This window comes from Trachemys scripta, chromosome 1 (assembly GCF_013100865.1).
Source record: "Trachemys scripta elegans isolate TJP31775 chromosome 1, CAS_Tse_1.0, whole genome shotgun sequence".
Classification (NCBI taxonomy): domain Eukaryota; kingdom Metazoa; phylum Chordata; order Testudines; family Emydidae; genus Trachemys; species Trachemys scripta.
Window position 1 is genome coordinate 109,434,936 of NC_048298.1, and position 23,943 is coordinate 109,458,878.

General features: G+C 44.3%; 1 protein-coding gene across 5 annotated transcripts in view; it reads right to left on the reverse strand.

Annotated features, from left to right (window-relative positions):
• Positions 1 to 101: 101 nt before the first annotated feature.
• MICAL3 (microtubule associated monooxygenase, calponin and LIM domain containing 3) overlaps positions 102 to 23,943 on the reverse strand; it is a 251,990-nt gene continuing 228,148 nt past the window's right edge. For 4 of the 5 annotated variants that reach the window (XM_034781513.1, XM_034781496.1, XM_034781478.1 and 1 more), the window contains 4 exons: positions 11,436 to 11,501; positions 8,830 to 8,929; positions 7,497 to 7,570; positions 102 to 7,395 (listed from right to left, as the gene is read on the reverse strand). In XM_034781513.1, coding sequence (XP_034637404.1) covers positions 7,211 to 7,395; positions 7,497 to 7,570; positions 8,830 to 8,929; positions 11,436 to 11,501 — 425 coding nt within the window. In that variant the 3' untranslated portion in view covers positions 102 to 7,210. The remainder of the gene's footprint in view (positions 7,396 to 7,496; positions 7,571 to 8,829; positions 8,930 to 11,435; positions 11,502 to 23,943) is intronic. The other variant, XM_034781523.1, reaches the window with a different exon arrangement.

The window sequence follows — 23,943 nt, forward strand, 5'->3', positions numbered from 1 at the left end:
TCCCAAGGGGAAGGTGCCAAAGCAAATCCCTTCAATTGGACTACACACACACACACACACACACACACACACACACACACACACACACACACACACACACNCCACACACACACACACACACACACACACACACACACACACACACACACGAGATTATTTAAATTACTGCAGAGCCATCAGAGCAAGGCATTTTCCTCTTCACATCTACACCTTTCATGACATCCTTGTCTGTTCAATTCCACTGCCTATATAGCACCGTTCTAAGCATCTCCAAAAGCAGGAACATTCAGAAAGCATCTAATCTCTGTTATCGTGCATCAGTCAAGGAGGAAGTGATCTCTCCCATGAATTATATACAGGCTGTTTCATGGTATACTTAGAGACTTCTTTTTATTGCAGATGGTAACAATTCCAACTCCTGAGAGCCATGTTGTGGCTTTTCACATTTTTACATATGAGATTAAATTATGCAATGCTTCTTATCCATCAGCATCCGATGTAAACAGTTAATCAAAATTTCATTTTAAAAGTTTTACCCAAAGGAGGTGGTGGTGAATGTTTTAGGATCAACTGTTAAAAAATGGAACCAACGGCTGCTCCAGATCATGCAATCTAGACCTTTCAAATGATCTAAAATGTTCTTGATTAGGATGTATAAAAATATTAAAAACCATCACGAAGTGCAGACAAACATGCTAACTAGCTCTGTGCAAGCACTGTGTTCTGATGGAGGCCTGGACACTGCAAAACTCATTTTTTGACCACCAGGGTAAACCAAGGATCCATTGGTGTTTGTACAGCCAACACACAAACAAATATTTACAGGAAATGCGGAGACAGAGGGGGGGAAAAACAGATTCATGTGACAGTTTTAAAACCTGCTGTTGCTCTATAATCCTATCCTGATATGTTTAGCAATGGAGTTTGCAAGAAGAGGAGCCACTCTCCAGCCCCAATTGGACAAATGGAGTTTTGGTTAAGTTAAAAACACAAAATTGTATTTGGAAGTTAGAGCTGAAAGATATTCATGTCCTTCCCTTTGCACGGTTTTTCTCTGGAGGAATGATCTCCAGAGCAGACATGGTATAGGTAGGGAAGCACAGCTCTTGAGTGGGTTTGGGCCTCACCAAGTTGCATTGACTCTCACGATTCACAAGTGCACAAGGACAGGCTCCCGAGTTGCCCCTCTGAAAGGATGATGCCTCTTCTCAACCTGATCCCAGCCCTGAGCACAAGCGCTGGCCTCATCTTAGTTTGCCCCTCAGAGTGGAGGTGTCTGTTCCCACTCTAGGTACAGGGGAGTCTGACTCTGTCCAGTACTTCAGTGGAATCCCATGCCAGGCACAGGGGAACTTAACTCCAGGCAGCACACACTGCCACTCCAGGAGCCGGCCCCAGCTGTTCTTCAGCTCAGTCCACAAAGTGCATTAGGAAATATGAAGCCAGTATTTAGCTCTCTTGCTGTTCTACCTCTGAGATTTCAGACACTCACAAAGGGAAGTGGCGGGCAAGATTCAGAGTGGTTATTGCATGGGCAGTTCATGAATGTTTAACCTTTCTAGTGATTGGGGGAACATCTCTGATGCAGAGAGACCTGTAGCAGAAGGAGCCATTTCTCAAAGATGGGGATTATTTAATTTCATTTTATAAGACCAGTCAAAGGAATCAGGGCACAATGCATCAGCCATGCATATAAAATCAGGATTACTTAACCATAGCAACTTTTCTCAAACCAATAGTCATGAACAAGCAACAAAATTATTAAAGGAAAAGGATATTAGGAGTTTTTCCTTAGTGAAACATTAGGGCCCTATTTATTCCTGCATTGTTGTAGTTTAGACTCTGTCTGGGAAGGGCTGGATTATTGGATGAGGATGGGGTGGGAGGGAGCATTTGTTACTGACCACAGGAACTAAGCATACTGCCATCAAAGTCTATTTTTAATGCTCACTTTCAGAGAATGGAAATTAAAAGTTGTGGAGCTCGTTGCATGCAACCGCCCACAGCAAACAGGGCTGTACACTGTTTACTGTGCTCCCAACAGAGATCACATTCCTGACGTGCAACTCTGAAATCACGTTGCTTCAGGTGGGAGCTGTTCTCGGAAGACTAAGGTATGAGAAGAAAGATCCTAAGTTTAGTGGGAAGAAGAGTAAATGAGTCAAAAATAAATGTTAAATATCTTGAATAGAACTGAAAAACAATTAATTACCAACCAAGAAGCCAGGATGAATTAACGTAGGGCTGAAGAGATCAGCACTGCCATCGGAAAGTACAGGAAAGCTTCAAAGTTCTAAGGTAAGTCTTATACAGATATGTATTTTTGTTATCATATTCTAGGACTTCCCAATTCTGAGTCATCACGAGATCCCAGCGGAGACGCAGCGTCAAAGGGGCAGGTGCTACTAAGAAAGATAATCCCCATGTGTTGGAGAAACTGAACAAGTGACAGGGATTCTAGAAGCTGGTTTGAAACATTTTGTAATATCTATTTAGCTAAGTGCCTAATGCTGCAAATACTTATCAAGAATAGTACTTACTACAACGTGTCATCCCCCTGAAGGGACTCCTCACAGTGGTCAGTGCTATGCCTAGTAGTATGTTGTTTGCAGGATCAGGCACTAAGGTTATGTTCACACTGCAGCTCGGAAGGTGCCTCCCAGCTCAGGTAGAGACACACACCAGCTTGGCTCAAGCTACCATGCTAAAAATAGCAATGTGGACATTATAGCAAGGGTGGCAGCAGGGGCTAGCCACTGGGCTCGGACAGGCTTGTACTTGGGTGGCTAGCCTGTGCTGCAATGTCTGCGGTGCTATTTTTAGCATGCTAGCTCACGCAGAGCTAGTCTGTGTCTGCCTACCCAGGCTGGGAGGCTCTCTCCCCCCCCTGCGGCAGAGAGACACCCTAAGGGATTATAACTAGTCAATGCAGTTTGCTTTTCAAATCAGCCCCTACCCCTCTTACAATTCCTAAAATCCATTTTTCATCTGAAATGTGAGTTTCTTTTCAAAGAGCAGCTTCAGGCCACCTATCACAGGGGCAGCAGCTTGGGTTGCTGCTCGGGACACAACCCTGGTGGCTTTTACAGTCATCGGTGAATTACTAAAAAGGAATCCATGTTAAAAGATATTCTCATTCCCATGAGATGAGATTTTTGTTTGGAAATCGGTTTTAAAATTATTTGTATTGCCCCAAATAATAAAAAACAATTCTTTTGGTTGGGGACTCTCCCTCACCCCCGTTTCCTCTTTTATTCTTTCCTCTCCCCAGCAAGGGTTAGGGCTTCAAATTAGGTTGAACCTGTTCCTCTAGCCAAGGATTGGATTGTCCTCCATCAACATCCGAGCAGTCTGAAGCCTAGGACTCCTTCCTCCCCAGGGACTGAATACCCTGCCTCCTGTATGTTCCCAGTCTCAGTCAGTTTAGGAATAGACATGGAGCTTAGGTTCCAAACTCAGCTTTCACCCCACTGCTGAGCCAGCCCATGGTCTGGTTAGCACCATCTATGGGGGCACACACTTGTACTAATAGATGCATATTTCTCCGAGGCTGAAGGCCTTTGGCCTCCCTCACATTCAAGGCAGAACGTATCACTGAGTGCACATTGCCAGTTTTGTTGTTATCCATCTCTACTAGCTCAAAGAGTTAGAACACCAGGACCGTCCCTGGGGGGGAGCGGGGCCCAGGGCAGAAGTGATGGATTAATCTCTTTCACGACTGACCGTGTTGGCCAATCGCAGCAGCTCGCGGGGCCCCTCAAAGTGGTCACCCCGATTCGTCCTACCCAAGGGACGGCTCTGTAGAACACCTTGCTCAGAAGCAGTTGCAGAAGAAGGCAGTTTGAAAACATGCACCCAGATGGTTTCATGTGACAAGAGTCTCTACATTTCGTTCTAAAAAATAAATATTTTTAATTAAAAACTAGTGCTTATATGATGGATTTTCTTAAAATTTAACTGAACTGCAAATACAAATTGTGCCCTTTACAGTTGTTTATGATGTAAAACAGGCCTCAATTTTGGTTTTAAATTGTTTTTCTTTTTTTCTTGTTTTTACATATGCATTAGGTCCTTACTTTCTCTGAGGCCAGTGAGACCTGAAGGGTTGCAGAGTTTAAGAACACACGTCTCCCTACCACCCTTTTAGCTGGGGGCAGGGAGGGCTGTTGTCAGATAAGAACCTTGTGTGACATCATTATTCAAGTCTGCCAGCACAAAGAGAAAAGTGAGAACCTCATATTTCTTCAATACAAGCAACCAGCAATTTAAAAAATATTATGTCAAGAGGCTCTTTTTATACAGCATAAATGAGGAGGGCAGGGTAGCTTTTTGTTTTTTATTTGCAGTGCATATTTAATGATCTCCAGTCCAAAATCAGCTGTGTTCCTCAAACACTGTGTGCTATTAAAATGGGTCGAGGCTGCTTTTAGGAAAACAGTCAGCAAGAGCCACCCTAGATTTTTGTGTGTGTGTGCAGAAGTCACTATTTTTGTGGTGCAACCTACAAAAACTGTGTGTGTAAACTCCCCCTGCTGGGTCTGCAGCTACAGCTTGCCCCTTCACTACACAGGCAGGTGAAGGTCTATGTGCAGACGTTCCACTGGAATGCCAGCACTTCACAGGAGTTTTGCTCTGGGTACCTAGCATGCGCACTGTTAAGTAACATAGTGTCTGGCTCTCTGCGTTGCTTTGCTAAACCTTGGGTTTAATTTGTGGTCACATACTCCCTGGGATGGAAAGAGCAGGAAGCACAGGAGACAGCTTGCTCAGCCCCTGCTAGCTGGCCTGGGGTCGGGTGGGAGAAAGTATGTTTCCACAGCCAACTAAACAGCTTTGCAGATGGTCTCTGGAGAGTGTCCCATCCATTCCTCCTCTGCTTGAAGTACAGTGGGCATGGCATGAGTCCCTAACCGTCGTACGAAAGTCGAGAAAACAGACATGGGGCTCCTCTAAGCTCCCACAGGAATCCAGAGGACTCTGCTGGGGGGAGCAGATGGCCAAAAAGAAAGGATCCATGTCCTTTATGTACACTGGAAGCGAGTAACTCAAGGAGTCTCCCCAAAGCAGAAGGGAGAGTCCCTTTCAGATACAGCAGAAGATTAAATGAGAAGGACCCCACTGTTTGTGTATCTGTTCCACCACCAGCCTGTCCTCCAGGCTATGGCATCAGCAATCTCAAAGGTGCTGTATGGATTTGTTTGGGAATGGGACACTCGCTCTCAGATACCGGGGGAAGCAAGCTTAACTATCTTCCTTTGCTGTTAAACCCCAGAGAAAAACACACTAACAGTGGATCATGCTTAGGATGTGACACAAACCAAACTCGGCTAGGAAATTCAAAGTTAAGAGGGATGCCTGGCATCACACCCTATGCCCAGTGGGATGGGTTAAGGATGTAGTGTACTTTTGGAGTCTGCCAAATGGTGACAGACTGCAGAGTCTTTCCCAGCATGGTAGCTGGATTGCTCAGTGTATGTCCTGCCCACTACTGCAAGTAGGAGTACAATGGGCACCCTCCTCTATCAAAGGCAGCAGCTCTGGGAGTGGAGCAGAAAGGAGCCTGCTTTGGCAGATGCAGAAAGAATTGTGCCTAATTTGCTATGCTGGAAGTCACTCTAGGCAGCTCTTACAATGGTAGGGTTCACCCTCTAAGTGGAAGGGAGAGCTTGGTGGGGGGATAATTTTTAGGTCACAATTCTGGTTTTCTTGTTACAAACTATTAATGGTATTCAAATAAATTATAGGTTTGTTAGTCCAGAGAGAGGGAATCTGGGATATAGAGGGAAAATCTGTTATGAACACTACTGGATTCTCACAACTCCATGGATGTGCAGGAGTTCACCATAAAAAGGACTTGGCTAGGGCAGGATGCATATGTGAGTCCATGAAGTCTGCCCTGTATGCAAAGCAGGGACCAATCTGCGGTAGTGTCTTGCTCTCCTTGAGTTAAAACACACACTCCTCCCCGACCCAAGAAGTGTAACAGTAACATTACTAATAAATAGCCACAGGTAACAAGAGTCCTGTAATATAGAAGAAGAGGTTGTGGGATGCAGCAGGCACATCCCCATCACTCACTTGTCCATTTGTTTCTTAAAAGGTACAAAAATGAATCTTCTTTCAAGTATTAAAAAAATAAGTTAATTGACATAAAAGGGTCAAGGTTACTGAGGGCCCAGGCAGGTCTTAAGCTTCATTTCTGACGTGCAAAAATGAAATAGAGGGGAAAAAAACCAAACAAACACTGAAGAGTCTCAACAACGTTTCATCCAAAGGTGGCTCCCTCTGTGGGTTTAAAAGCCAGGGAATGCCGTTTGACGACCCCACCCCCTCTAAACACTTACCATTGTCCCACAAAGTCAGTATTTTCCAGTGTCAAAATGGTCGCAACAAAAAACAAACCAGAGAAACTTATTAGCCTTTGAACAGTGGCCATGAACACAAGAGACCAGCGGTAGCTCTCTGTCCAGTGTGTAGCAAAGTGGGGGAGAATTCCCCACTCTTTCTCTACTCTTCTTCTACCATAACTCTGGAGAGTATGATAGAGAGTGTGTGTGTGTCCTCTGAGGCCCTTGTCTCCTCAAAAGCCAGGATGGACAGAAGAGGTTTCAAACAAACACACCACCAATGTTTTCTCTATCCAGAAATGCATAATGCTCGCCTCAGGTTTGTTTCTTTGGTGGGGAGGAAGAATAAAACAAAGAAGGTGCTGCTCTGGGCTTCGGGAGCTCTCCTTTAGCTGGTTAACTCCCTCAAGGACTGCTACAGGCTGCTGTGGTTTTCAGGAGAGGGTAGCCATTTCTCTCCCTCTTATTAAAAAATGCTAATAGTGAAAAAGGGAGCGAGATCAGACTGCAGCAAATCCAGTTTGGTTAAGGGTTTTTCCCCATTAAAAGGTAATAAATCCCTCCACAAAAAATTTACCCTTTCCCCTCATATCACAAATCCTAATGGCCCCTTGTACAGGACTCCAAGGAGACTGTGCAATCTCAGGCCATCGTCTTCAGCTTGGTTTGCCGACGTGTGGGACCCAAGCCTCTAGAACCAAACCCACTTATCAAAAGGCTTCTGGGTGCTTCAAACTGAATTCCTGCATGCTGCAGAACCCTTAACAAGGTTTCCCCCTCAAGCTTTCTCAATCCAGGTAGTTCTGGCAAACTCAGCGTAGGCCAACTGGATAGCACAGACCAGCAGAGGTGAGTATGTTAGCTCAGGACCAGTTCAAGCTAGAGCCCTTGGACAGCATAACAGCTTCCAGGTCCTTGTCCTCCTCTTTTTCTCGAAGCCGCTGCTCCTCAAGGAGGGCCACCAGAGAGTCTCTCTGCTCCACAACTTCTAGCATCTCATTCAGGATCCTCTTCTCTTCTGACAGCTCCTCATCTGTTTTCAGGTGATCTGGAGGAAAAAAAAAAAAAAATCAAAAAGTGTCAAAGGATCCAGGGCTGGAAACAAATACATGTGGCAATCCACGGATTGCTGGTCCTCTTCACCCTTACCTTCCACTGCCATCCTCTCCCGGAGTTCCTGCTGTAACCGGCTCTGCCTGTCTTCCAGCTCCAATTCTCGAGCACTGAAAGGAGAAACAAAGCAAGAATGAACCTACGGTGCGTGCTGTGCTGGCAAGGAGCCACCACACAGATTGCCACTTAAGCAAATTAAAATATTCTGGTGTTTACTCTCCTCCCACCTTACTGTATTTACCTTCCCAGACCCCCCCTTCCCTTCAGAACTGTTCTGACTCCTTTTGGAACAACACTGGAGGTGTGTAGCCATTTCTTTCCTGATTAAAATGTAATCTTAATGCTTCCACAACACTAGTCTTCAACTGGAGTGGGCAGATGGAGAAAGACAAGAAGATTGTGAAGAGAGATTCCTTTTTCATATGTCTGGGCAGCCACCAGCTCAGCTGCTTTCTTAGACTGAACTTATTCACAGTGTTACCAGCTGGATTTAAAATCCAAGACAGAGACCGCGTGAAGGAGCAGATGCATCTGCAGTCGTTGCTCAAGCCACCTTTTACCTCTGTGCAAGTCTCGCTCCTGCTACATCCCACTCTGAAGAAAAAGTTACCTGCCAAGTAATGGACGACTGAGGGCATTGCCTCCTCAGACTCCAATCTGAGCAGCATTTTGGGGCTTCTCTGGTAGTAGCATCCCAGAGCACACTGAGCTTTTGAAACATCAAAGTTAAGTCTTGCCTGGTCGGAAACTTGTTTCAGTAGCATGCAGTGCACTTTGGGGCATAAGCACTATGGAAGTCCCTGGTGTTCCTAAGCTGGAAAAGAGCTGTAGCATCTGCGCCCAGTTGGAAGGCTATGGGGTCTCACTGGAGACAGAGAAGTGAGGACTACAGGACCCATTTAAAGAAGGGATAGGAATGCAGACAGTTTGGCTGCATTCAAAAAAGGACCTTGCACCAGCAGGAGAACAGGTTGCCCAGTCATTCCCCGAAGACCACTTGCCACTAAAACTACAAATGAAAGATTGGGGATGAACCTGCAAGCAAGGGCTGCTTTGTACGGAAAGAGCCTGGGAGGACAGTGGGAGGGCTCAAACCTTTGGTTAACATTCACACTTAGGACTTAACCAAACCTTTTGTGCTTCCACTCATCACGAGTTCTTTTTGTACAGGAGACTTCTCCGAAATGTACCTTTATTAACTTACTGGCTGGGAACTGCATTCTAACCAAGAGGCTTCTGAACACTTATTACTGGCCTCTTACCATCACAGCCACGACAGTGCTGGAGGGAGGCCCTGCCAGTACTATCTGTGAGTAATCTCATCTTTGAAGCTGTGATACCCCATGCAGAAAGCCCTCTGCTCACTCACAATATCATCAGCTCAGACTCGTAGCGCACCAAAGCATTCTTCTCCTGCACCAGCTTGAACCACTCCTGCATCAGCTTTGGATCATCCTTCTTTCCCATGCCTGCCAAGAGAGAAACCTTGTAAGTTTTCAGGATGATACCCTGCCATCCCCACGAGCCCGACAGCCAGGAACAAAAATGGGGGCAAAATGTGCAAAGAAAGCCGAGCAAGATGCTGCCAGAGCACTCCCAAGCCGGGTCCGTTTAGTTTGCCTATGGCACACAGAAAGAGGAGGGCACAGAACTGTAGGTGTCACCTCCGAAAGGATTCTCTCCTCCTTGGATCAACACATTCCGAATCCTTTTTTTGCCATTGCTCCTCCCCCCTCTTCTCATTATGGTAAACCCATAATTTAGAGGCTCATTTCTATTTAGCCATCCCTAAATGAACTTGAACTTTAACAACTTTTTTGCACGTCCTCCATATTACCATAATGTATGCTGACTGGAACCTCCCCCCTCCCCCCCCCAAAAAAAAAACCCTTTGTACCCCTTATGTTATACCCTCCTGTCCTTCAGTTACATTAACTGAATCAATTCTTTTACTGGCTAAGAGTGGCCCCTTGCCTACCTCTATTGAAACCCTGCCTTTTCACTGGCTCATCTGTTGAAGAATTCTCCTCTCCTGTGGTTCCTTCCTGATACATCGTCACTCTTTGGTGAGCCTTCTCCTAGTGCATCTATTAACAGCAGTTCACTGCATCCTACAAGTACGTTATTCCTAGAATTGCTCATCAGCATTAGAACTACACACACAGAAACCCACGATACACTTGCTAATATAAAAAGGAGAGAGCGAAAACCCACTTCAGAACTCACTTTTTAAAATTTCATTTTATTTTATTTTAAAAGAAACAACCCTATCTCCTCATAACCCACAGGCAAGGCTCCAATGGTGTCAAATGTATTGCAAATTAAATTGCTACACTATGTTCTCTAGAACTTTCTGCAGTGATTTGAGATATGCCTCAGACCCAAGAATACATCATAGAAGCTATTCCAAGATAACTCCTATTTTGGGCCCCTTGATCCTGCAATGAGCTACATGCAGGGGGACCCCTCTTACCCCTCATTGGGCGGCTGCCTGCGTGCATGGAGTTTGTTGCAAAAGGGGGCCTCCAAACTGAGCTCAAAGGTGCAGAGATTTGAGCAGAGCACCTGTTGGTGTTTATAATGCAGGCCTCTACCAGCTGCATGACTGAAAGTCATCTTCTCTCACTCTCCACAGACTAACAAGGTTTCCTAGATTAATTGACATCTCTGCCTAGTTATACATTATGGACACTTGGCATCTATATATTAAAAGCAGCTTCTCTTTTAACCACAGTCTTATGGAGACCAGAAATGACCAAACAGAAGGTTTGCTATTTAAATTCCAAATACTGAGAAAGCTGGAAATATGTGCTACTCCAATGACCAGTACATTCATATCAGTGCCCTGCCTCCATCCCTAGCTCCAACCAGCCCTTACACTGAGGTCACTTGGGAGATCCAGTACCTCCTGCTAAACAGCAGCTTTCCTGCTTAGAAATACCTGCTACTGAAATACAGAAATAGTAACTGTTTAGGGGATACAGACCCCCTGGCCCCCCATAACAGATTCTGGCTCTCTGGATTTTATACCAGTCTGTTGCTCAGTTCCAAGCATTCTTTTCTGAACCTCTCTGCACAATATGCCCAGGTGGCCATGGGAGGGGGGAGCTTAGACATGCAGATGTCCAGTGCAGTGGCGCCATGAAAGCACTGGGAAGTCTCCCCACCCTTTCCAGTGCCAGGATGTAAAGTAAATGCCTCTAAGAAACAGCCAAATACACCTTGCTACTGACCCATGAAATAGATTGTATGTATTTATGTATTTGTTTTTAACAGCCAATGAGCAGAGGGATGTGGGAGGGGTGGGGAGGGAGGGTGAACAATCGATATGAGAGCACCATGGAAAGCAGAGTAAGTGGTTAGCAAAGTTACGCTGTGATCACATTCCACCCCATACCCCATGCCTTGGCAATGGAAACTCTATTATGGCAAACTCCATCTGGGACAAATTCAAGAATGGACTCAGCAAGACATGGATCACAGAAGACCAGTCTGGTTTAGGTTGGTTGTTTTTTTAAAGCTCAGGGATGTTTTGCAAACCGGTCTTTGTAAGGACACAGTATTCCTTTAATCCATCCATACAAATTAAACAGTCATTTACGGAAGGAGATTCTCTTCCCTCATCCCCCGCCCCGTCTCCCAGACACCTATGATGAAGAATTGAGAAATCAAATACACCAAATGAAAACAGGAGCTTTAGAGTATGATACTGCTGCTGCTGCCACTGTAAATCAATGCCCCAGTGACCTTGAGACTACCCCTTCCCCAGTTAAAAACAGAAAAAGGGATACTGTACCTTTAAAAATTGCACACTCATACAAGCTTGTTACAGAGGTTGCTACTGAGACTGAGGGAATGGGACAGGAAGGGGTTTGAAGGTTGGATATATAGATATTTTTGTCACCAGCCAACTAGTGCTGCTATGAAAATCCAGCTGGGGTGGAGGGAGATAGAGGTTGCGTGAGGTTACATTACCTTCATGGGCACAGCAAGGGCAGAAGGAGAGAGGTCTACGACGTGGTGTCCCGGCATTGGGCTCAACTTCAATAAGACCAAATGAGGAAGAGGGAGGAGAGGAGGAGAGGAAGAGGGGGAAAGGGGTGAAATAAAAGACAAGCAGAGGACAAAAAGCATAAGAGTGAGAAAGAAAGGAAACAACAAGAAGAAAAGAAAAGAAAAAAATACAAGAAATGGAGAAGCAGAAACGAGGGAAACAGTCTACAGATGAGTAAGATCCCTCATCAGCACGGATAACAGACAGGAGCAGACTGAGGCAGTGGGAGAAGCGGTTACTGAGCTGTACAAGTACAGGGAGGAAGATTACTCTTGAGTTTTTCCTGTTCATTGTGGGTTTTCAGTTGGAGAGGCTTCGCTCTAACACCATGTTGAGAGTATGAGATACCAGGACAGTAGGTGAGGACGGGTGAATAATTATCTCTTGCTGATAAATGTTAGCATTTAAAATAAGATCTAAAAGGTCTCTGTTGCCTATATGGGTCTGAAACTTGGGGCCCTGAGCCCTGCCACCCGAGGCTGAAGCCAAAGCCAGAGCAATGTAGCTTCATGGGGGCCCCTGTGGCCCCAGGCAATTGCCCTAACACCGGCCCTGGCTCTTATACACAGAAAACCAATTATTGTGGCACAGGTGGGCTGTGGAGTTTTTACAGCATGTTGGGGCATTGGGGGGAGACTCGGAAAGAAAAAGGTTGAGAATCTCTGAGCTAGACGGTCATCTGGGGAGGAGGGGAAGGGGAGGGGCAGCAACATGAAATTGAACCCACTTTTAAAGAAACAGCATGTCCACCAATAATAATTAACATTTCTAACAGTATCTCAGGAGAACACACGCTCCAAGAAGTGCCTGAATATCAAAACTGGAGGCTTAAGACACCTGCGTACTTAAAAAGGAAGGAATGCCTGTGTCAGGGAAAGGCAGTAACTCAACAGCAATTATATGAGGAGGAGAATTCATAACCCACAGAATTCAAAATAACTCAGCATATATGACAGTGAGGCAGCTCTCACTATAGAGACCTACGATATTGGTGAACAGGGAGAGGTGTTAGAAGGGACCATCACAGAACTAGTGCAGCACACATAGGACACACTGGATTGGGGGGGGGGGGGGGGGGAGCACATCAGCTTGCAAAATCTTGTGACTGAGCAGCACGGCTCTCTCAGACAGGACGAATCTTTTGCCCGGGGAGTAGGAAGGGAGAACATTAGGAGAGGTTCCACAGTCAGGCATGTGATAGTTATAGCTCGAGCCTCATGTCACTTCCATTCATAAACCCTCTTTTCAGTTCACGTAGAACTTTAAAAAAAAAAATCCATTTATACTGACATTTCTTACACTTGGTCTGAGCCCAGAAGGTTTTTTTTCTGGGAGAAACAAAGTTTTCAAGCTTCTGAGATATTTTTCAGATTTTTTTTAAATTTTTTTTGGTGGTGGCCTGAAAACTCAGCCGCAGCTTTGTTTAAATATTTCACAGTTGGTGGCTGAGGAATTCCTGATTTGCCTTGTTAATAGAAAATTTAGCTTGGAAATAAAACTCTGGAAATGTATGTAAAAGGTAGTGTGCTGAGTATACACCATCTGAACATCCCATCTCTTCATTGAAACCCTGCTTCTTCTGTGAGGAACATGAACTATAACCCACAGCAAGATATCATCATCACCACTTCCATCTCTTGCTGTAAAAATATTCTGAGTGTTTTCTTGGCTGATCTGTTTTTTAGGCTGTGAGCTCCTTGGGGACAAAGACTTTTTGTGTGTCTAAGAGCACTGAGCAGAGTGTGTCCAAGCAGAACTTCCAGAAACATGCACCAAACTGTGCTGCTACAAATGTTCAAAGTTGCAGATGCTGGAAAGATTACGTGTCACTTACATTTGAATACACAATCATTCTAAGAACGACAAGTAGTTCTAGAAATAGCAGCTGCAGACGGCACAGGCTCTTATTTGTCACACGAGAATTGAGCAGGCCCCGCATGTTATGTGGTCTGATTGGTAGTCCATGGAAGCATGGCTGTAAGCTAGTAAATGCAGTTATCACTGTAACACCAATGAGTGAGGTACCAGGAGTAGGTATAAACCCGTGTCTGATGCATAATGCTTCAGAACACATTCCACAGGGAAGACTACATTGCTGCAACTATTCTCTAACTACAGCACGGAAGCTCTTCTTGCAGTTCTGGTTGAACTTTTTTCTTGCTCCTAACTAAGCCCTTCTTTGCTAATACCTATAATCCCCTCGACCATTCCCCAAGCAAAGTGTGCTGACAATCAAGTTATGAAGGCTTTGGGTCCCCCTAACAACTAGAACTCTAGCCCATTAAATGAATATTAATACTGCTCTGCCAGTAAGACAACGTACATAATGTGAATTATGCACTGTAGAGTTATGTTTAATTGCATTCTTTTCCATTACACCAGATAAAAGCACGTAGCATGTCATGTCAGTGCATACAAGTTATGTGATCATACATACCAGAGCAGAGATAAGATTGTTCTGGAAAATTTAACTCAATCTCCTAACTTCTGTACAACCAAAATCTTTGTTTTCAAAAGGTGACGAGCAATCCTATGTGGAATACGCATAGCTTTATACGCTGAACACCCCAAATAGCAAAGGACAGAGTAAAATGCAACCCTTTCTGAGTTGAAAACTTACCTTTTTTATCCCGTTAGCTGTTACACTCCAGCATGTGCCATGATCTGAAGTCACAGCTATCATGGAACCCAGCTTATTGGTCTCCAGACACGTACTATTGTTTTAATATAAAATCATAAAAATGTAGGGCTGGAAGAGACCTCAAGAAGTCATCAAGTCCAGCCTCTTGCGCTAAGGCAGGACCAAGTAAACCTAAACCATCCATGACAAGTGTTTGTCCAACCTGTTCTTAAAAATCTCCAATGACGGGGATTCCACAACCTCCATTGGAAGCCTATATCTAACCTAAGTCTCCCTTGTTGCAGATTAAGCCCATTGCTTCTTGTCCTATCTTCAGTGGACATGGAGAGCAACTAACCACTGATCTCTTTATAACAGCCCTTACCACATTTGAAGACTCTTATCAGGTCATCCTTCAGTCTTCTTTTCTCAAGATTAAACATGGCCAGTTTTTTTAAACTTTCATCTTAGATCAGGTTTAATAAACCTTTTATCGTTTTTGTTGCTCTCGTCTGGAATCTCTCCAATTTGTCCACATCTTTCCTAAATTGTGTGGCACCCAAAATTGGACACAGTACTCCAGGTGAGGCTCACCAGTGCCAAGTAAAGCAGGACAATTACCTCCCATGTCTTACATACAATGCTCATGTTATACACCCCAGAACAATATTAGCCTTTTTGCAACTGTATCACATTGTTGATTCATGTTTAATCTGTGATTAGTATAAAGCCCAGATCCTTTTTAGCAGTGCTATCACCTACCCAGTTATTACCCATTTTGTAGTTGGGCACTTGATTTTCCCTTCCTATGCTAAGTACTTTGCACTTGTCTTTATTAAATTTCATCTTGTTAATTTCTGACCAATTCTCCAATTTGTCAAAGTCATTTTGAATTATAATCCTGCCCCCCAAAGTGCTTGCAACCGCTCCGTTTGGTGTCATCTGCAAGTTCGATAAACATATTCTCCACTCCATTATCCAAGTCCTTAATGAAAATATTGAATAGTACCAGACTCAGAACTGACAAATCCATGGTGGCTATTCCTTGTAACTCTATTATCCTTTAAGTGCTTACAAACTGATTGTTTCATAATTTATTCCAGTATCTTTCCAGGTATTGAAGTTAGGCTGACTGGTCTACAATTCCCCGAGACCTCTTTGTTCCCCTTTTTAAAGATAGGTATTATGTATACCCATCTCCATTCCTCTGGGACTTCACCCATCCTCCAGAAGTTCTCAAAGAAAATTGCTAATGGTTCCAAAATTGCTTCAACTAGTTCCTTAAGTACCGCAGGATGAATTTCATCAGATCCTGCCGACTTGAATAGATCAAATTTATCTAAATATTCTTTAACTTGTTTCCCCCCTATTTTAGCTTGTGTTCCTTCCTCCTTGTTGTTCATATTAATTGTGCTGAGTATCTGGTCACCATTAACCTTTTTAGTGAAGACTGAGGCAAAATAGACATTAAACATCTTAGCCTTCTTGCTGTCATCAGGTATTAGCTCTCCTTTGCCATTAAGTAGAGGACTTACACTTTCCTTCATCTTTCTACTGCTCCTAATGTATTTCAAGAACCTCTTCTTATTGCCTTTTATGTCCCTTACTAGGTGTAACTCATTTTGTACCTTAGCCTTTCTGATTTTGTTCCTACACGCTTGTGCTATGCTTTTGTACTCCTCCTTAGCAACTCATCCATGTTTCCACTTTTTGTAGTATTCCTTTTTGATTTTCAGGTCATTAATAAGCTCCTAATGGAGCCATATTGGCCTCTTATTTATAATGTTCCTATCTTTCCTTCACATTGGGATAATTTGCAGTTGTACCTTTAATACCATCTCCTTAAGAAACTGCCTGCTCTACTTAACTATTTCCCTTAGATTTTTTTCCCATGGAACCTTAATTACCATTTCTCTGAGTTTGTCACAGTTTTTTTTTTTTAAAGTCCATTGTCCTTATTCTGCTGCTCTCACTCCTTCCTTTCCTTAGAATCATGAAATCTGCACAATCACTTTCACCCAAATTGCCTTTCACCTTCAGATTTGTTACCAATTTCTTCCTGTTGGTCAGAATCAAGTCTCAAATACAGGGCCGGCTTTAGCAAGAGCGGGGCCCGATTCCTGGGGGCGGGGCTTGCTGCAAGCCCCGCCCCCAGGAATTGAGCCGCGCCGCGCTGCAGGGGGAGGACGGGGGGAGACCCGCGCCGCGGGGGGGGACGGGGGGAGACCCAAGCTGCACCGCGGGGGGGGCCGGGGGGAGACCCAAGCCGCACCGCGGGGGGGGGCGGGGGGAGACCCGAGCCGCGGGAGCCGCGCCGGGCTGGAGCCGACCCGAGCCGCGGGGGCCGGGCTGGAGCCAAGCCGGGCCAGAGCCGCTGGGGCCTGCGGGAACGGGCCGCGCCTCCCCGGAGCACTTCTCGCGCCCCCACCACCCCAGCTTACCTTGTGCTGCCCGCCCGCCCCTGCTTCTTTTCAGACTTCCCACGAATCTCTGATTCGCGGGAAGCAGGGGAGGGGGCGGAGCGTTCAGGGGAGGGAGGAGGGGGAAGTGAGCTGGGGGCGGGGTGGACAGCTGCAGCGCGGGGCCCTCTTGGCGCGGGGCCCAATTCAGCCGAATCGGCTGAATCGGCCTAAAGCCGGCCCTGCTCAAATAGCTGTCCCCCTGGTTACTTCCTCCACTTTCTGAAATAGATACAATTCCCCAAACACTCCAAGAACTTATTGGAAATGTGGTGTTTCCAACAGATGGCTAGGTAGTTCAAGTCCCCCATTACTAGCAGGTCTTGTGCTCCGGATATTTCTGTTATTTGTTCTAGAAATGCCTCATCCACCTCCTTCCTGATTTGATGCTCTACAGTAGACCACAACCATTACATGTTATTTTATATTTTTATATATTTTTCTGGAGCTTTTAATATGTTCTCAAAAACATCAATATGGCAGTGTTGTGAAAACACTGGTGTTTACCTGCTAGTAGAGCACTGGTGAAAGTGTTTGTTTAGTGCACACACTAATCCCAGTGGTCGTATGGTGCACATACTACTCCTGCCATGAAGGATACTGTTTGCGGTTTCCACTGCACTGTGATTTGTGAGATTTATAAAACCCTCCTCCTCTTCTCCCAATATCTGCTCCACTGTTAGAGCCGGTTGTATTCCCTGCCTCACTCCTCCTTACAAACACCCTTTCCCTCTGCCAACCCAGGCCCTGGCTTGGTCATTCTCCCAGGTCTCTCCCTGCATCCCACATGCCAGACCCCATTGCACCCTGGCTCCGCCACTGCTTCCACAGCCCCCTTACCGTCTAGCTTTACTGCTTTTCCCAATTCCTGTCGAGTGCCAGAACCACTAATGTCTCACCCTTGCAGCTTTTTGCAGTAACCACCTCATAACAGACTTATTTTTCTCAGTGACCCCCTACTCCTCCTCACCACCAGAAACACCTCCAAACCAGATCCCACAATGCTTCTCTAGCGTCCAAATTCTTTGCCAAAAGCCCTGTGACCTAATCCCACTGCATCCGCATCATAATCCCCGCCCCTTTCTAGCCTCTACTTCTCCACGTGCTACTGTCTTCAGCCGGAAGCACCTCTTCTTCTCCGCACAGAGTATCCTCTCCTGCGGTGCTCTATTATTCTGGCTTTACTGCTTATACTAATGCTTCTTCCTCCAGTAGAACATCCTCTGTTCCCAGTCAGAATGAATGACTTGGAAAGGGTTCCAGACTTTTTTGTTTGTAACATATAAACAAGGTGTTGTCATTGTATTACACAGTTACAGGATTTGGGGCAAAGCTACAGAGTAATACAGTGTACTGAATGACTTGCACTGAGCTGCATAGCATACTGTACTGCAGTGAATTATTACTACAACATTTATAAGGCACCCATCATCATGGTATTGTATTGTGCTTATCACTGTATGATGCTGTGCTCTATTATGGTACTATACAACCCCAAACAGCTCATTTTACTGCATTGTAGGCTACACCATCCTATTCTGTACAGTACAACATCTCCACTCTCCTCCTATCTGTATGGACTCCTCATTTTTAGTGATTCCTGTAGTGGAGTGAGTGATTGCACATAGATTTCACCATGTTATCTTTAAATGGGGATTGTTTAGTTAAACAAGTTAAATCTACGTTAGTTCATGGAGCAAGGGAACTGAGCTTCACACAGATGATTATGGACCCCAAATACATTCCCATGTCATCCACATTCACTCGCCCTTCTGGTGGATACCTTTAAGAAAAGCCCTGTAGCTGTTTTATAAGAAGAGAATCAGGGACAATTTAATGTGATGAATAGAAAAACATCTCTCTTTAGCAAGATCATTCTTTTAGACAGCCCACTTACCATCATATTTCACATTTAAATTCCACAAAAGCTCAATTTTTAAAAGATGGGGTTCTTTATTTAAGGCTCTGACGCGACGGTTTGTGCTTGGGCAGGGATTGGGTTCTGGGCAAGCACAGATAAAGCCTAACCATACAAAATAAGCAGTTTACAAAATAGCAATGAAGCCTTGGTCCCCATCTATCCTGCCCTGCCCTTGTCACTTCTCCTTGCACCTCACCTCCATTTCAGCCTTGCTGCTTCTCCCAGGACCTTTCACCTCTCCTCACCACATATATTGGGGCTTTCTTAACAGTGTTGGGCACGGCTAGGTCTTATCTATCTTAGCGAGGGAAACTACCACCTCTTTAGCTCGTTATACTAAAACACAATCCTTGCTAGAAAGGAGTTAAAACTATTTCCCAGGCCCGTGTCATGAGGGCCAAAATGACCAGTACACTAGGTTGATGAACATAAAAAAATCTGTTCTTTAAAACATTTTAAAAAAAATTATGTTAATTTCATGCTGGTTAAAAGCCCTGGACTGGCAGGTCTGGAGACCCAACTCCTCTGTCCACATCATGGGTACAGTGTGGGAAGCAGCAACGCGACCCTCCCCAGATTGTCCTGCTAATGTGGCTCAATGCTGGCTTACAGGAGGCTAGGGATGAGAGAGGAATTTGGTTTCCATGACCATTCCTTGGTCTCTCCATTGACACCACCAGTAAGGGTGTTAACTGTGGCACCAGTCTGTGTGCTATGTGCTGGGAACTGGACTGAGAATCCTCAATTTTGTTCCACATATGCCACCAAACAGCCAGCAGATGGCAATGACCTTTGGTCACGATGGAGCCTGGCTAGACTGAATTGGAAAAATCAATGCTCTAAATTTGTTTGCACATTGGTGGCTCTGTAATGAGTTGTATGCGTCAACTGACTCTCATCTTGGCAGGTACAAAACTGCGTTGGAGGAATTACACTCACCAAATCTTTCTTTCAGGTGTAGGAGAATCTGCATCCAACTGTTCTCTGTTACTGATATCCGCGAAATACCTTAGATATCAAAACTGGGACTTGGACTAAGAACACCTCTGCTCTTAATCCTTTTATAGGAAAAGGAACAATTTTAGGAGTTATCAAAATACATCTTCCTCTCTATTACACGCGACTCAGAAGAGCTCTTGAGGATTTTTTGTAGCTCAATTAATCTAAAAACTCCCTGAGTCCCTGGACCACGTATTTTTTCTCTCTCTGTTTAACAACTTAACCCTAATCTACTGCCCCAGGTAATGCATTGTTGGCAGGACAACACCCCAGATTGGTTTCCTCCTTCCTCTGCTGTGAGATGCTGTTTCAGAAATGCAAAGGAAGCACCAGGCATGATCAGGCAGGAAGGAAGAAAGTACAGTGGAAAAGCTGAAGGTGGCCGCAGGATTCCTAAATTAAACCCCACCATCAGCCTCGGTAAGTCTCCTCTGCATGAGCACTCCGGGATGAGAGCTGAGCTGGTTTCCCTGAGAAGTGCTGAGCACCTACAACTCCCATTGATTTCAAATGGACGCACCTCAGGCCAAGTGGGATCAGGTTCTCTAGGAGGTGCTGCCTAGAGCAAGGCATTAGATTTGCGCATTGCTGCCTAACCATAGTGGTTTGACAGTCAGCACACAGCAGTGCTGGTCAGAAGAGCCAGGTCAGAGGCTAACTCTCAGGGTCTTGTACGTTGCTGTGGTGACAGTTGGCCTCACCAATTCAGGAAGGAGGAATTGAGTGATACTTTTAAACTTCTTATGCCACCCACCAAAACTTCCTTTTAGCAGTCAGAGTAAGAACACAAGAACGGCCATACTGGGTCAGACCAAAGGTCCATCTAGCCCAGTATCCTGCCTTCTGACAGTGGCCAATGCCAGGTGCCCCAGAGGGAATGAACAGAACAGGTAATCATCAAGTGATCCATCCCCTGTTGCCCATTTCCAGCATCTGGCAAATACTGAAGTCTGAGTTAAAACCAAAACCACATCTGACTTAGACCAATAAAAAATCCTTTGTCCCTTGTACTTAGGCCAGTAAAAAACCATGGGAGATAGCCTCTTTCTTTCATTCCTCTGAAGTCCTCCCTCCCACCCTCTTGGAGGCTTATGGTTGCCAACTACATGACACGGGACCATCCCAATTTCAACTGGTTTGAGCCATGCCCTGTAAGACTCTTTTTGCAGGTCTTTAAAGGGACACTGTCAACTTGAACTTAATTTAAAAAAAATCAAGGTTCTGGTGAAGCATGCTTTAAACAGGATATACAGAATTAAACAAATATTAGTCAGTGTTTTTCTATGCTTCCCTGCTGGCTGATCTTTACAAGAATCTTTTCCTTAATTACGTGATCTCATATTTGTACACTGCCTCATTCAGTGCCCAGGATAGAACTGCTCTGAGGATGAATCAGGGTGTATTGTAAAGGAGACTTTGTCTATAGGGCCCTGCCTCATTTGTTGCAGGAGTTGGAAGGTGTGTAGTGAATGAGTCAAAGGATTGCAAGAAGAAAAAGGATGGTCTCATGGTTAAAGAGGTGAATGCAGCCCTGGAGAACTGGATTCTATACTTGCTTCTGCCACAGAGTTCCATCTGATGTTGGGAAAGTCAGATAAACCAAACTTTTCACAGATGGTCACTCATGTTAGCTTCCTCATTTTCTGGGTACCCAACTTGAGATTCTGTGGTCTGATTTGCAGAAGTGCTGAGCCTTCCCAGCTGCAGCTGATGTTAATGAGAGCCGTGGTTTGAACATATCAAGTGCTATATGATGCAAAGTATTCTGAAAAAAAAAAAAAATCAAATCCATGGTCTCTCATACTGGGCACGCAAAATTAGTGGAAACTTTTGACTTTAATTCCTCAGCTTCCCATCTGTAAAATGAAGATAAGAATACCTCCTCTCACAGCAGTGCTGTGAATATGAATTCACTAGTGTTTGTGAAGACACTCAGACACTATAGTGATGAGTGGCACAGAGAAAGCCCATGAGGAAATGTCTTCAGAATGGAGTTTGAATGATGTGCAGTAAATACGGCCGGGGCCACACACTGAACACTGAGGAAAAAATAAAATATTGAATAGCTGCTCTTTAAGTGAGCACCATCCATCGTGCACTGAATGAGGCAGGGATCCTGTGGGAAAAAGCATATGAGATCATGTAATTAAAGACTGTATCATAATGCATATGCACAGGGAACAAATTAAGGTTGTCTGGGTAATCTTCATTCTGGCATTTCTTAACTTGTAAGTGCTTGACTTTGCAACCTTAATAATGTTCTTTTAACATTGTTTTTTGAGATATAATAGAATATACACATAAGACTGACTGCCCAGCACTGAAATGCAGCCATCTCTAGCATGAAATGCAGCATCTGTTTAACAGTGCCAATATATAACATTTTAGAATAGGAAGTGAGGAATACGCCATCTAAATAAAAGTACAGGGGCAATATAGGGCAGTACATGTAATTACACAAATTGGAATTCAACCAAGACGTCTAGGTTAGCATTGCTATTCTTGTGAAAGTTGCTGTGGAATCTGTAATGACTTACTAATGCAACAATCCTGGTATCAAAGAATACAAACACAAATTCATAATGGGCCTTAATTATTCAAGAGGGTTTAGAGATTGACAGTTCAATTTGAGAAATAATTTTTGTACTTTTGATTATCTTAGTTGGTCAGCATCCTATGGATAGGGCAGCTTCTGCAGTCTGGTCTGACGCTCAGAGACTGGTTCAATGAACAGACACTGACTGCTACTCCTTAATCCAAATAGGAGTTCATAATGTGCTTAGCAGGGGAATAAAGCCCCAATCTGGGAACAGACAGTGTGTGGGCAGACTGCTGCACCCATATGGAGTCCCAACAACTTCAGTGGCACTCGATGTGGGTACAGCAGTTGGCCCAAGCATGTCAGTTTCAGGACTGAGGCTTAAATTCACCATTAAACTGGAACAATGAAGGCGATGAGCTTTTTTCATTAACTTCAGTATTGTGCATCCATTTCTGGCCTAAGTGCTCTGGCAGCCCCAAAAGCAAATGTAAAACAAATCACAGAGAAAACAAACTGAACTACAAAGCAACATAGGGTGGGTGACTGGTAGGGAGTACTGACTTTTTTTTTAAAGGGATACTGCCAGGGACTGTACTTTTGGCCCAATTCTAAAGTGTATTTTTAAAACACCTTTTCAACATCTAATATGACTAGACATTTTAAAACTCTAAAAATAAGTCAATTACATTTTTTTTTAATGTAAACATTCCCCTGGAGTGTTGGAAAGCCAAACACAACAGAACTGTGCTAGTGTATGAGCACCACATAAAGTAAAACTGACTATATAAACAGAAAATGACAATCCTCAGTCTAGTGTGACTGTCCAAACCAAGAGAAATTCAAAAAGTCAACGACCATAAATTGTGAAAAGTAAATTAGTTTTTTAGTTTTAATAATCTGAGATTATTTGCAGCACAAGGAAGGATTTCATTTTTTAAATGACAGTGTCCCTTTAAATTAATTAAGGCTTCTGCTTTTTATTTTATTTTTTTTTAGCCATCATTAGTGATTTTGAGGGGACTGCTGTCTCCAAGGAGACATTGATTAGGATAATAAGAAAGGGAAGGTATCATGGAGATAGCATTAGACAGGGATAAGGATCTATTAACTGTAACTCAGCATCAACCCTTTTACAGCTCCTACTGTATATGCACATAAGGATACAGGGCATAAATTATGGGCATATCTGGAAAGAGCCTTCCTTCTGAACACCTTCTTAAAAAGTCTCAGTATAAGAAACTCCAGAGAGACTGATACAGCAAATAAAGCACAGGGCTCCAAGGAAGGACTGCCACATGAAAATTACCACAGACAATTTGGAAGCAAGCTAGGGCCATTAAAAGAAAATGCCTGTATTCTGTCACTTGAACGTAGGTGGGTATTTTTTGTCCAAAAAGCTAGTGCATCAGGGTGGATTGGAATTATTCCCAGCAGCCGGACAGACAGACAGATTACTGTGTGGTGCAATGATGGCCAGGGTGGCAGTCTTGGGGAAAGACAGAAGGAGGAAATGACAGTTTAAAAAAAAAAAGTAAGCTGCTCCTAGAGGGCCTGATCCAAAGCCCCTTGCAGTCAATGGAAAGACTGCCACTGACTGCAATAGGCTTTGGATGAGGACCAGAATGTGTGTACATGGAAGTCACTCCTTTCCATTCTGGGGAGTTGGTCCTGATGCTCTCCCTACCCATAGGTTACACTTTGGGCTTAACAACTTTATCTTCTCAGTGAGAAATGAGGGCCAGAGAAGACAAGGTGAGCCAGCAGTTGTGTTGGCTCTACCTACAGAGCACTGGTTGCTTGGGATAGATCTACTAAGTATAGATTTAGTGACTAAATGAGGAAACTGCTCCAATGGGGGCTAAAATAAAGAAAGGGATTTTAATGGTCA